At 40.6% G+C, this 14,694-nt stretch overlaps 1 protein-coding gene across 1 annotated transcript; it reads left to right on the top strand.

The window, feature by feature from the left end:
• Nucleotides 1-5,504: 5,504 nt before the first annotated feature.
• LOC118078234 (vomeronasal type-2 receptor 26-like) lies at nucleotides 5,505-13,878 on the top strand. The gene is made up of 4 exons (XM_088654778.1): nucleotides 5,505-6,332; nucleotides 7,951-8,178; nucleotides 10,860-10,986; nucleotides 12,977-13,878. The coding sequence occupies exons 1-4, from the start codon at nucleotides 5,505-5,507 to the stop codon at nucleotides 13,876-13,878; spliced, it is 2,085 nt and encodes a 694-aa protein (XP_088510904.1).
• Nucleotides 13,879-14,694: the final 816 nt, after the last annotated feature.

Raw genomic sequence — 14,694 nt, 5'->3', positions numbered from 1 at the left:
CCTGGCAGAGTCTGTTTCCATCCCAGACAGGATGCAGAAATCAGGCCGGCAGCCTTCATGAGGTTGTAGATTGAGAGATAAGGGGAGTCAGTTGCAGAAGTATGTTTTCCACCTGGATGTTGGTGCTGCTTTTCTTTCTGTTGCTCCCGAACACAGTGTTCCAAGTGCATGCTAGTAAATGCACTGGAAATAATCCTGTGCATATTCCACATGAGTACTACGAGCGCAGTAATCTCATCATTGGTGGGATGGCATCATTCATGCGATACCTTTTCCCTAAATTTGTATTCAACAAGCACCCTTCTAAGGTCTTGTCTGAAGTCCCAACGTAAGAAAACTGCCTGGCATTTTATTTTAGTGGTGCTTAGTCTTGATATTTGTATCACCAACGGCAGATTGTATTGCATTGAAAATATATTAGATTTTTTTTATTTTTTTTAAAAAAGATAGATACCTAGATAAGGAAATGAAATACGCAGACACCCGTGAGTGTAAACTGTGCCTTTATGGTCAATTGGACATTTAGAAATATTAACCCTTTATGAAGAAGAAGAAGAGTTTGGATTTGATGTCCTGCTTTATCACTACCCTAAGGAGTCTCAAAGCAGCTAACATTCTCCTTTCCCTTCCTCCCCCACAACAAACACCCTGTGAGGTGAGTGGGGCTGAGAGACTTCAGAGAAGTGTGACTAGCCCAAGGTCACCCAGCAGCTGCATGTGGAGGAGCGGAGACGCGAACCCAGTTCCCCAGATTATGAGTCTACCGCTCTTAACCACTACACCACACTGGCTCTCTCCACTGGTCCAACCAATCTCCGCTCTGATTATCGTATGTAGGTAGGGAGTTTTCTCAGTATATGAGGGAAGTATGGAAGGGGAAACATTCCCCACCACCACCACCAAATTTGCACACATTCTGCTATATTCAACCTATATAGCTCTGCATTTCATAAGTAGCAGCTTGCAACCTAAAGGTTATATGTAGAGTGAGTCAGCTTGAAATCTGAGGACTCCATGTAGTCCCCAGCCTAGGTCTGTATTGGCGGATGGCAATGGGAAGAAAAGTGGAGGGGAAAGACAGTGAGACAGAAAAGTGTGACAGAGGGAGAGGAGATGGCATCCAGGTAAGATAGGAGATAGCCATCCAGGGGAAAATAACAGTCCATACTTTGTTCCCATTGATTTTTTTTTCCAAATAAAAGCTGATGTGCAAAAAACAAAACTGTTGACTACTAGAATCATAGAATCATAGAGTTGGAAGAGACCACAAGGGCCATCCAGTCCAACCCCCTGCCAAGCAGGAAACACCATCAAAGTATTCCTGACATATGCCTGTCTTAAAGACCTCCAAAGAAGGAGACTCCACCACACTCCTTGGCAGCAAATTCCACTGTCAAACAGCTCTTACTGTCAGGAAGTTCTTCCTAATGTTTAGGTGGAATCTTCTTTCTTGTAGTTTGAATCCATTGCTCCGTGTCCGCATCTCTGGAGCAGCAGAAAACAACCTTTCTCCCTCCTCTATATGACATCCTTTTATATATTTGTTATTATATATGTACTACCTGCTTATGATATCAAATGACTAGTTTGAATGATGCAGTTGTTTTAAGGAATAGGTTGTTAAAGAGAAACCTGCAACTAGGGCAGCAAACAATTTGCTGGCACAGCACCAGATGCCTTGCATGCAAATGCTCCCAAGTTTAACCCCAGTCGGTAGGGTTGCGAAAGACCCCCCCCTTTTAAATCCCAGGTTAGTACCTGGACCAGGGAAACCTGTTGTCTTCTAGAAGTTGCTGGACTACAAATTGCACATTCCCTCTTCATTTGTCATGCTGGCTGGAGCTGATGGAGCTGGAGTTAACTAATGGCCAGAGTTCCCAAGCTCCCATATAGGCAATGCTGAGATAAAGGGATGCACAAGAAAGCAGCCTCCAACGTTGTGGTTTCAAGCTATTAAAAGCCTAGATGCTGAAGGTACATGGAAGCTTAGTAGTGTACTCAGCCTTTTCATGAACTCTCAGAAACCTTTAGCTATAACCCTATGGCAGACTAGATGCTTCAAGCTGTAATTATTTCAGAGTAAAGAACAAAATTGATTATTATTTTTAATTTTAAAAAAACCAAGAACATATATGACCCATACTATACAGTTTCCAGAATATGTGCATTCTAAGACATACAAAATGATTTGGTCTGAAGACTGAACCAAACTTGGCGAATTTGATAATGTAGAAATCCAAAGGCACAATACACAAAAGTTACCAACAATATTTTTTTTCCTTATTTTCAACAGGACTTGCCAGATGAATAACTTTTCTGGTTGTAACTTTTCCTTATAGTCAGGCAATTGAATACTGTAGGTGAATACTATGTGTAGATGAATACTGTGATAAAATGTTCTGTGCATTGGTTAATTATCTGATGACATGTCAACTTTATTTGTAGTGTGGTGACCAAGTTCTACCAGCACATCCTTGCACTGGTGTTTGCCATTGATGAGATCAATGATAATCCCAATATCCTGCCCAATGTTACCCTTGGGTTCCACATCTATGACAGCTATACTGATTCTAGGATGACCTATCGCACCATTCTGGACCTGCTCTTTAAATCACATCACTTCGTCCCCAACTACAAATGTGGCACACAGGAAAATGTAATTGGAGTCATTGGGGGATTCAGCTCTGATACCTCCTCACGCATGGCAGACATCTTAGGTCTTTTCAAGATTCCACAGGTAGGATCTGAGAATCAGAGAAATGAGTACTTCCCTTAATCACCCACCATAATTTATCCAGCTCCTCTCTTTGTAGTATAATTGATAATGATTGAGTGGTGTAGTAAGAGAGGAGAATGAAAATGAACTGAATGATGTGGCCTAGGGTGATGACTTTTTCATTGTTTTTCTCAAAAATTATTTCCTGTAGCACAAATAGATGAACTTTTGCCTATTAAAGACTAAAACGAGGTATATTCCATTGAAATATTAAAAAAAGGTTACACACAAACCGTTTTAAATTTTTTTTGTATGCCGTTTTACCATTTCATAAAATTGTATTAACAATTCTATATATATATTGTATCAAATTTGGACACAACACCACATTCCACAATAGGGAGTGTTCTTAGCAACATAGGGTATACAAATGTCACACCTGCGCAAGGTAAAAGCCCCTTTTTGGGACCTCAAAACTCAGCCAGCAGACCCTGCCAGGCATGCTGGGAAAAGAACCTACAGGAGAGGTAGCAAAACATCGTCCTCTAGTGGCATCTATACTGTTCCTGCAGCTAAAAAAAGCTTCCTTGTGTGTTTGATGACCCTATATAATGTTGTATATATGTGACTCTAAAGCTTGGGTTCAATTTTATATCTGCTTACAGTGACTTCAAAAATGGTAAAAAAACTGATAAATAAATTTTTTAAAAATCATTTTGTGCATGAGGTTTTTTAAATCAAATCTCTCTGAAAGTAAGATTTTATCTAATCTTTAATGAAAGCTCATCAAATTATGATACAGGGAAATGAGGTTGTAAAAAAGTCATCACCCTAATGTGGACTTGTTTTAGCTGATTGTATGTAAGCCACTCTGGAAGACTTTTTGATTTAAAAGTGAGGAAGAAATTATCAAAACTGTGACAGAAAGCTCAGATAGACCAGGGTTTGGTGGTGCAGTGCATCAGAAACCCCCCAGGGTGGTGTAGTTTGCAAAGTGCTGGGTTGGTGACTCATTCTGATTGACTGCAGGTACAGCTATCATGGGTGCGACACTTTTGGAGGGGAAAAGAAATGGAGTTGAGAGTTTGGGTTCCTGCTGTTCAGCTGGATAGTAGTATAGCCTCTGTGCTGTATGTGTAATTCGCCCTGAGGAAACACCTATAACTAGAGAAGGAAGTATCTGAGCTGGGTGTTCAGTTAAAAGACAGTGGCTAGACATTTCTAAGAGTATACAAACAAGTGAGAAATGGGTAGCTGAATTTGAGAAAGGAGAATTGGAGTTCTGAGGGAATATTCTACTTGGATTCAGTGAGAAGGGGAAAGATCTTCTGGAGAGAGAATAATAACCCCAGACCAGTTAGAAGGGGAGTGTGCGGTGATCCCCTGGCCTGGAAGAGGAGCCTCAGGGCCCAGATTTATAGAAGGTTGGAAAACTGACAGAAAGTACCAACTTGTTTCAGAACCAAAATATTAAGACCTGAGCAGTAACACATCTGCAAATAGTTTAAGGAACTGAAGTAAAGCTATACATTTACCATCTTGTTTTGAAACCTGTCACACCCACTGAATTTATGTGTGCATGTGCGTGAAAATTTACTGTTACTTGAGAGAATTCTATCTCCTGACACATCTGTTGTTTTCACAAGTTTGTTGTAAAATAATAACATTTTTCCTGTTTAACATCCCTAAGTCTCCACATGCCAGAGTTTTTCCTTAAAAAAATTAAATTAGTAGTAGTAATTATAATTATAATTATAATTTATTATTTATACCCCACCCTAATAGGGGGACCCAGGTGGCGCTATGGGTTAAACCACAGAGCCTAGGGTTTGCTGATCAGAAGGTCAGCAATTCGAATCCCTGTGACGGGGTGAGCTCCTGTTGCCCGGTCCCAGCTCCTGCCAACCTAGCAGTTCGAAAGCACGTCAAAATGCAAGTAGATAAATAGGAACCGCTACAGCGGGAAGGTAAACGGCGTTTCCGTGTGCTGCTCTGGTTTGTCAGAAGTGGCTTTGTCATGCTGGCCACATGACCTGGAAGCTATACGCCGGCTCCCTCGGCCAAAAAGGCGAGATGAGCGCGCAACCCCAGAGTCGGTCACGACTGGACCTAATGGTCCCTTTACCTTTACCTTTAAAAGGTAAAGGTAAAGGGACCCCTGACCATTAGGTCCAGTCGTGACCGACTCTGGGGTTGCGCGCTCATCTCGCCTTTTTGGCCGAGGGAGCCGGCGTATAGCTTCCAGGTCATGTGGCCAGCATGACAAAGCTGCTTCTGGAGAACCAGAGCAGCACATGGAAACGCCGTTTACCTTCCCGCTGTAGCCGTTCCTATTTATCTACTTGCACTTTGACGTGCTTTCGAACTGCTAGGTTGGCAGGAGACCTTTACCCCACCCTAATAAGAAGAGACATGTCTCATTAACAAAATATATAAAAATAAATAAATTGGGCATCAATCTAGGAGTATGAGATGGGAGAGGTTCCAAAAAAGGTGTTTTAGATGTGTAGAAAAGAATTCCTGTGAGCCAAATAGGACTGAATAGCTTGAGGAAAAGTTGATGAAGATAGCATATATTTATTATGTATGTGTAAAAGACAGAATAGTGGCTTTAAAAGAGGTAAGTTGTGGATATGTAAAATTGCACTGTAGGAAAATATTTAGATAAATGAGAGAAATATGAGCTCCTGTTTCAACTCAGTAATGCCCGTCTTTTATTGTTCAGATTTCATATGGCTCTTTTCAACCAGCAATCAATTATCAAATCAAGTCCCCTTCCTTTTATCGAATGGTTCCTAGTGAAGATTTTCAGTACAAAGGAATTATTCAACTCCTTTTGCATTTCAAGTGGAAATGGGTCGGCCTCATTGCCCAGGATGATGAAGGTGGAGAACATTTCTTGCAGACCATAGAGTCAATGCTTTCCAAAAGTGGAATCTGTTCTGAATTCACACAAAGAGTTCCAACAAATGTGCGTTTATCTGAAAGTCTGGTCAAAATGTTGTTGGATCGATTAAATATTTTCCCAGCTGTTCTGGTGGGCAAAGCCAATGCTGTTATTGTATCTGGAGAAAGTGCACCAATCACATGGTTGGCAAATACTGTAGCAGCAATCGATTTGTATCGAACCAGTTATCGTCAATATACTTTTTCTGCAGTAAAGGTGTGGATTACGACGGCCCAAATTGATTTCAGAGTCTATAAACTTCAAATGATGAGTGATATAATTAGCCGAATGTTCCATGGTTCCATTTCCTTTACAATTCACTCAAAGGAAATTCAAGATTTCCGGGCCTTTCTTCAGACAATAAATCCTTCCGAGGCAGATGGAGATGGTTTTATCAACGATTTCTGGGCAGAAGCATTCAGTTGTTCTGTTTCAAATTCTACAGGTGTGTCTACATTCTTCAAACATTATCCATGTACAGAAGAGGAGATGCTGGAGAGCCTTCCTGCACCATTTTTTGAAATGAGCATGACTGGCCACAGCTACAGTATCTACAATGCTGTCCATGCTTTGGCACATGCTTTGCATATCATGTACTCAGAAAGAGCCAAAAATAAAGGAATGGATGCCTGGGGAAACCTGTCTTTTAAGAATGTGGGACCTTGGAAGGTAGTGTTTCCTCAATGACAAATATGAATAATCAACCCCTGGGTATAGCACAGTGGTGTGACATGCAGTATCAAACATGACATTGACTACTAAATTCTTACAGTATATGAACACTCCTTGCTTTTCTCATTCTCAAATTCCTTCCCTTAACATTATCTGATCTCATTTAATAGCAATATTTTTGACCTCGTTTCTCCTTTTGGAGATTCTCTTGATCTTCATTTGACGAATGATTTACCACCATCTTCCTATATTTGCTACCACACTTGTCCTTTGTCAACCACAACTCACTCCTTGTTAATAAAACTCCTCAGTAGACTCATTCTTCACGTACCCATGTTTTACAAATCTTGTGAATTAGGTTCTTTGGACAGTGGCAACAACACTTTGGGGCAGATTTACCTTGAAACACACTCATAGAGGTTTTAAAATGGGGGTCTTTATTGTACACACACAGAGAAAATAAAAATATACACATTAAATGCTTCAAGTGAATGGTGTAAGCAGGACCACTGAGAGGTAGAAAAAGGGGGTGCTGATATATATTTTGTGCACAGCCTATGAGTTATCATTGAAAAAAGCAAGTCACTGTGTTCTATATGTGGTGCAACAAGATTCAGATTATTTGGCTGGACTTTTTCAATGAAATAAGCCTCAGCACCCAGCAAGCAGTTCAATGTACACCACAATTTACAATACAAGGAAACTAATTACATTTCTTCTGTTTAGGGAAGCTTTTAATGTTTGACTATTTTAATACTGGTACTGTACTGTATTTTGTTGGAAGCCGCCCAGAGTGGCTGAGGAAACCCAACTAGATGGACGAGGTATAAATAAATGTTGGTGATAATGATGATGATGATGATTAATGTTTGCTTAACAACCTATTTCACAGCACAAAAATATATTGAATTTCTGAATGGATTTTTTTTAATGGAAGAATGGAACATGATAGTTCCACCCTTGTGTAGAACCAGAGAGTTGAAAATCCCTTTAAAAAAGAAACTAGTTTTACTAGTCCCCAAAGGAGCTGATACTGGTTCACAGATTCCCCATGCCCCCATTTAGCCCCCCACCGCTTTAATATTTGTTGTTGTTTAGTCGTGTCCGACTCTTCGTGACCTCATGGACCAGAGCACGCCAGGCACTCCTGTCTTCCACTGCCTCCCGCAGTTTGGTCAAACTCATGTTCGTAGCTTCGAGAACACTGTCCAACCATCTCGCCCTCTGTCGTCCCCTTCTCCTAGTGCCCCCAATCTTTCCAAACACCAGGGTCTTTTCCAGGGAGTCTTCTCTTCTCATGAGGTGGCCAAAGTATTGGAGCCTCAGCTTCACAATCTGTCCTTCCAGTGAGCACTCAGGGCTGATTTCCTTCAGAATGGATAGGTTTGGTCTCATTGCAGTCCATGGGACTCTCAAGAGCACCATAATTCAAAAGCATCCATTAATTCTCCAGCACCATAATTCAAAAGCATCCATTCTTTGGCAATCAGCCTTCTTTATGGTCCAGCTCTCACTTCCATACATCACAACTGGGAAAACCATAGCTTTAACTATATGGACCTTTGTAGGCTTTAATATTACAATGTTATAAAATTATCTTTCTCTCTCCACCAAGCTTCACTCTTTTCTTCAAGGAATCTCATTCAATAATAGTGCTGGAGATTTAATCACACTAAACGAACACGGGGAATTGGCAGCTGGATTTGATATCACAAACTTGATCACGTTCCGTAATAAATCCTATGTCAGAGTAAAAGTGGGGACACTGGATCCTCGCAATCCTTCTGGGAAAGAGCTGGCCATTTTTGAGGACCGAGTCGAATGGCACAAAGGCTTGATTCAGGTTTCAAGTATCAGCATTCATGGTCTTACAATGAATTGGGAGGGCAATAGATGTAAATAAAAGGATGGAGTAATTCATTCATATAATGTATAAATCTGAAATGCACTGGAATAGCCAGCTGTGTTGACAAACAAATGTTTATTAAATATATGAAGTAAACTGATATGTGGAAGGTGAGCATTTCTACAGAGATAAACCACTACTGATAGGACTGCCTTCAACCATATGAATGTATTAGTGCATTGTGATCAGCTTTGGATGTTCGGCCCTGTTGGCATACCATTTTCAGTAGTGGTCCCTATGCAATTAAATCCACCTTTAAGGGGTTTGCATTGGTCTTTACTGCTACTTGTTTCAGAAATTCTTTGAAAACCATTGTTTCCAAAATGACTTTTAACTGAGATCATTTTACAGTGGTACCTCTGTTTACAAACACAATTGGTTCCGGTAGTCTGTACTTAACCTGAAGCGTACTTAACCTGAAGCGAACTTTCCCATTGAAAGTAATGGAAAGTGGATTAATCCGTTCCAGACGGTCCGTGGAGTACTTAACCTGAAGCATACTTAACCTGAAGTGAACTTTCCCATTGAAAGTAATGGAAAGTGGATTAATCTGTTCCAGAGGGGTCCGCGGAGTACTCAACCTGAAGCATACTTAACCCGAGGTATGAGTGTAATTGGTTCTGGAAGTCCGTACTTAACCTGAAGCGTACTTAACCTGAAGTGAACTTTCCCATTGAAAGTAATGGAAAGTGGATTAATCCGTTCCAGACAGGTCCGTGGAGTACTTAAACTGAAAATACTCAAACCGAGGCGTACTTAAACTGAGGTATGACTGTATTGAGGTTGCTGCTAAAATGTTGGTTTTAGTCTTGCAATATTTGGAACTGATGGCTATCTTTACCTAGGATCTGCACTATTTCAAAGATTTGATTTATTTGTACTAGTTCACTGAATCACATTGGTTTGTATTTGATATTTTTTAATTCTTTTTAACTTACGCATTATGCTATTATTATCAGTTTTATTACTAAATTGTATCCTCCTGTAAACTAATGAATCTGAGTTTTGTACAGTAAAAACAATACATTAAATGCATAGTATGTTAAAACATGAAGCACAAATTCCTATTGCTGCAAAACATTTTGAAATAGAACATCATGAACAATGTGTGAAGAGGTGGCAGAAAATACGGGTAAAAAAGTAAGTTGTTAGCGGGCAATGGAATGCACAAAGCTTTGGTGCTTCCCTTGTGTACATGCGGTTAGAGTTGCATAAAGTGGGGACAATCCAGCTGAAGGCTTTGATCCTTAGTAAACCAACCTGACTTGTTAAACCAAGTGAACATACTGTAATCACTGAGCAGGGTTCAGGAGAAGAATAGTAGAATCATAGAATTGCAGCACTGGAAGGGACCCTGAGGATCATCTAGTCCAAAACCCTGCAATGAATGAATATGCAGCTTTCCCATATGGGGACTGAACCTGCAACCTTGGTGTCTCTCAGTGACTCAGGTATACACTTAGGTATATCTGTATACAGATTTGTGTGCTACTGCCATATCCACAACCTTCACATTTTGGCATGGCAGCGTACTGGAAGGTAGTGCAGCTGTTTCAACAGAGGTGTCCTATGTGGATCATACTGTATGTTGCTCCACAGAGCTCCTGAGCTGTTGCATCTTGCACCAGCTGGGACTTCTAGACCAATCTTAAGGCTGGCCTTACATAGACTGCATTGCAATAGTCAAGCTTTGAGGTTACAAGGACATAAACCACAATGACCAAGTTATTCTTATCCAGAAATGGTCTGATCTACCACATGAGCCAAAGTTAACTGAAGACACACCTAGCCACTCAGGCCTAAATGCCACACACATACCTGATTCTTCAGAGGGTATGTGACCCCCTCCAGAACAGACAATTTGCAAATTTTCTAGACCTGGTAACAACTCACCCGCAGGATTCAGTTTCACTTTGCCAGCCTTAATCCAGCCCATTACTGTTTCCAGAGACTGGTGGTGGCACTCCTGAATCAGATAAGACCAAGAAACTCCCAAGCGTACTAGATGGACACTGGGCTCAGGGACACTAATTACCAACCCTAGTAAAATAGCACTGGAGACAAAATGGCGCCCTGTTCTATTTTGTGCAAGAGTGAAGAGGTCAAAAGGTGGTCTCCAAATGCTATTCTCTGCCCAAATGGCAATTAGTCTACTGGAAGGAAGTGCTACCAACTCCCAGTTCACAGAGCGGATCTAGGAAGACACTACGGTCAATGGTATTGAAGGGCATTGAGAGGTCCAGGAGAATCAATAGGGTCACACTCCCCCTGTTTTCCTCACTGTAGATGTCATCCATCCATAGGGATAACTAAGGTTCATTCATTTACAAAAGCAGGTCTGAACCTGATGCACATAATATTATAAGGTTGCCTCCAGTTACATCCAGTGGCATAACTCTTTCAAAGAATTCTACTTTACTCCCCACAGAGCTGCAATTCCCAGCATCCTTAAGAAACAGGATTCTATAGAGCGGGTGTGATTTATATATGTTTTTAATGTATGGTGTACACAGCAACAATGTCTTCAACATTACTGTGTACTGAAGGATCATCTGATGTAAGAGGAATTCTCGGAACATTTTCTAATGCTAAACTTTCTTTCTTTCTTTCTTGGATAGGTACCGCCCCTTTCAGTATGCAATGATGAATGCCGACCTGGTAATGGCAAGAAAAAGAAGGAAGGGAAGAAATTTTGCTGCTATGATTGTGCTCCATGTCCAGATGGGATGTTCTCAAATGAGAAGGGTAGGAGATGTCATGCTAAGATTTGCCAGACTATACAACTGACTGCAGTAAACTCTGACCAGTTCTTTTGCAAGCTTCTTTTAATTAGCTTTGTACGTTTTATGAAATGATAGCATTTATATTTATTCTATATGCGTATATAGATCAGAGCACTTATTTTCTGTTAAAGAAAGGCAAAGCTTGCTGGAATAACAAATGACACATGTCAACATAACCAAGTTCCCATGTAACTTTGATGCCATAATGGCTGGACACTAGTGGTACCAGCCACGTGTTGCTGTGGCTCATCCCTGTGACTCCCCACCCCACCCCGTCCCGATCCATGACCCATCCCAACCCCATCCTCCCCCCACCCCCCAGCCTTGTGAGCCCCCACCTCCCCTCAGGTCAGTCTGTAGTTTCGCTCTTGTCGAGCAGGGGTTCCCTATAAACCCGAGCTGAGCTGCTTTGGAGAGGGAAGGTTTGGTAGCTGCAGTACCAGGGGAGTTGCTGCTAGAGGGTGATGTTTTGCAACCTCTCCTATTCCTGTTTTTCTGGCTTTTCCCAAAAAACCCCATGTGTGACATCTGTATAATCTAAAGTTATGGAAACACTCGAATATTGTAATGAAATGTTGTGTCCAAATATGAACTTAATTGGTCAAGCAGTTTCGGAGAAAAGTGGAATATAACAAACATAGACAGCTTACATTTTTATATCAGTAGAGAGATAGATAGAAGGCCCTTCCATTGTCCTTGCATCCCAGATAACTGAGAAAATATGTTAAGGTAGGAATATGTACTCATGCCCCAAAATGAAGTTGCAACACTCAGGAAACTGTGTGATTTTGAATAAGCAGTAACTTTGGAAACTTTTCTGGGAAAATCCAATGGCTTAAAAATGAAAGTAACAGAAACTGTGTCCTCCTAGTGTAGGTGACCTGTAAAAATGAAGAAGAGGGGTTTGTTCTTCAGCCCTCTCTAGGAACCTCCCCTTTTTCAGGAAATGTGACACCTACACACACCCTGTGCCACATTTGTTCTGCTCAGGGTAAAAGCTTAAGAATACATTTTATGTACTTAACATTTTCTTCAATGGTTAAAGCAGCACCTTAGATTATCCTAGAAACAGCTGTCACTGTGGAGAGGAATGTAGTTAATCCTTCTTCTCTGTATTCAGAAAACAGAATATTTAGGGCTCGTGAAAGAGTCTCATTTTCTAAAGTTAGGCAATTTAATTAAGCAAACATAGTTCAGGATTACCAAAGAGAAAAATTGTAAGGTTAACCAATCAGAGAAATAAATATCATTTTAAAAGACAATAATGCAATACGGTCAAAACTCCTGAATTGCAGATCTGAGGCAAAATATATAATTACCTGAGCACAAACTCAGGTTATCTGAATTCGAGAAGACTGAGTTGATATCCAAAATACAGAAATATCACCCCTCTCATCTCTCTTTTGAACAGAAAGGATTTATAGTGGATATCTATGATGGGTGCTGAATACTTTTCTCTCTCCTACGGAGAGCAGTTATGTTTGGAGGTCTCTTGCCCCCCACATCTCTTTCGTCAGCCTTCACTGCCTATCCCGCTGCTCTATCACTGACTGCTATGGCCTCCACCAACACTCACTTTCCAGCTTCTTTTGCCCAACTACCTGCCCTCTCAGCAACTTCAGCCACCACACACTGCTCCCTTGCTCACGGCCCTCCACTGCTCCACTAACCTGTAAAAGTTTAAGTACTGTGTATAGGAATATAAGGAAGCAAGGAAGATAAATATCACCTGTCAGGACTTTGTTAGTAATCACTCTAGTCATGATGCAATAGAAAAAGCTGTATAGAATTTGGCTGGGGAAACGTAGGTAAATTGCAAATATGATGGATGGCATTTTTTCAAGCATCTTGGTCAGAAAATGTTTACCTTTCCCTTCGTGAAATACGCTCAGTTTTGGTAGCTGCCTGGTGAGGCAGTTCCTAACACTTAGTGTTTTTTATTCATTTCTTAGACAAAGAAACTTGTGTCAGATGTCCAGAAGATCAATATCCAAACAAAGCCAAGGATCAATGCATTCTCAAGATTCCAAATTTCCTAGCATTTGATGACATTTTGACAATCATTTCAACTTCCTTTGCACTTCTGTTGTCTCTGATTACACTTCTAGTGCTTAGCATCTTCATCAGGCACCAGGACACTGCCATAGTCAAAGCCAATAATAGAAGCCTCACCTACATTCTGCTCATCTGTCTCCTCTTATCTTTCCTCTGCTCCTTAATGTTCATTGGAATGCCTACTCAGGCAACATGCCTTCTCCGACAAACTTCTTTTGGCATTATCTTCTCTGTGGCCCTCTCTAGTATCTTGGCCAAAACCATATCTGTGGTCTTGGCATTCATGGCCACCAAACCAGGATCCAGGATGAGAAAATGGTTGGGACAAAAATTGACTTATTCCATAGTCCTCTTCTCCTCCATCATTCAGTTGGGCATCTGCACTCTCTGGCTGACAACCTCTCCACCATCCCCAGATTTGGACATGCACTCAATGGCAGAAGAAATAGTTTTTTTGTGTAACGAAGGGTCAGCTACTATGTTCTATTGTGTCTTGGGCTATATGGGCTTCCTGGCCATTGTCAGTTTCACCGTGGCCTTCCTAGCCAGAAAGTTGCCAGACAGTTTTAATGAAGCCAAGTTCATCACCTTCAGCATGCTGGTCTTTTGCAGTGTTTGGCTGACTTTTGTTCCAACTTACCTGAGCACAAGAGGAAAATACATGGTGGCTGTGGAGATCTTCTCTATCTTAGCTTCAAGTGCTGGCTTACTGGGCTGCATCTTTTCCCCCAAATGCTACATCATTCTTCTGAGACCTGACCTGAACAACAGAGAGCAACTGATACGAAAAAAGTTATAACTGATAGAATAATTTGTAACTTTATTTATGTTCTTGGTTTTCCTAGGTATGCAGATAAACTGGTTCTAGGTGAATCAAATTGCATTTGTGTTTTTTTATTCTTGGATTGTAGAATCATTGCCTGTTTGTTTTAGATGCTGATCTGTCACCTTCATGGGCTTCCTGGCCATTGTCAGTTTCACCTTGGCCTTCCTAGCCAGAAAGTTGCCAGACAGTTTTAATGAAGCCAAGTTCATCACTTTCAGTATGTTGGTCTTTTGCAGTGTTTGGCTGACTTTTGTTCCAACTTACCTGAGCCCAAGAGGAAAATACATGGTGGCTGTGGAGATCTTCTCCATCTTGGCTTCCAGTGCAGAGTTACTGGGATGTAGAAATAAATGAGAAATAAATGAATAATAAATTTGTTTTTTTATTTCCCTGCACAGCAAAACATAAATTAGCTACAGAAAAAAACGAAAGCATTTCAGCATTTATTATTATTGTGGGGTGGTTTTGAGATCAATAGTTTTTTATTTTAATTTAAGTTATACCGGTATTTCTTTGTGGAAGCCAGCCTGAAGCTCTTTACTCTTTTAAGTAAAATTAGAGGCTAATCTGGCATATTCACTTCTATTTTAATATATCTTTTTGGTTTTGAAATGGAATCTTTATATGATTTAATACTTCATTGCTTGAGTATAAAGAGATGGCTCAATGAAACAAACTAGTTTGTGTAATAACTAACTTTTGTTGTATTATATCCATGGACTTGTTTTTGATACTATTTTTTTTTAAATAATGTATCAGAAAATGTACATTCTGTTTATACTTATGAAG

This window comes from Zootoca vivipara, chromosome 12, assembly GCF_965207765.1.
Source record: "Zootoca vivipara chromosome 12, rZooViv2.hap1.1, whole genome shotgun sequence".
Taxonomy (NCBI): Eukaryota; Metazoa; Chordata; class Lepidosauria; order Squamata; family Lacertidae; genus Zootoca; species Zootoca vivipara.
This window is presented reverse-complemented; position numbering and strand designations above follow the sequence as displayed.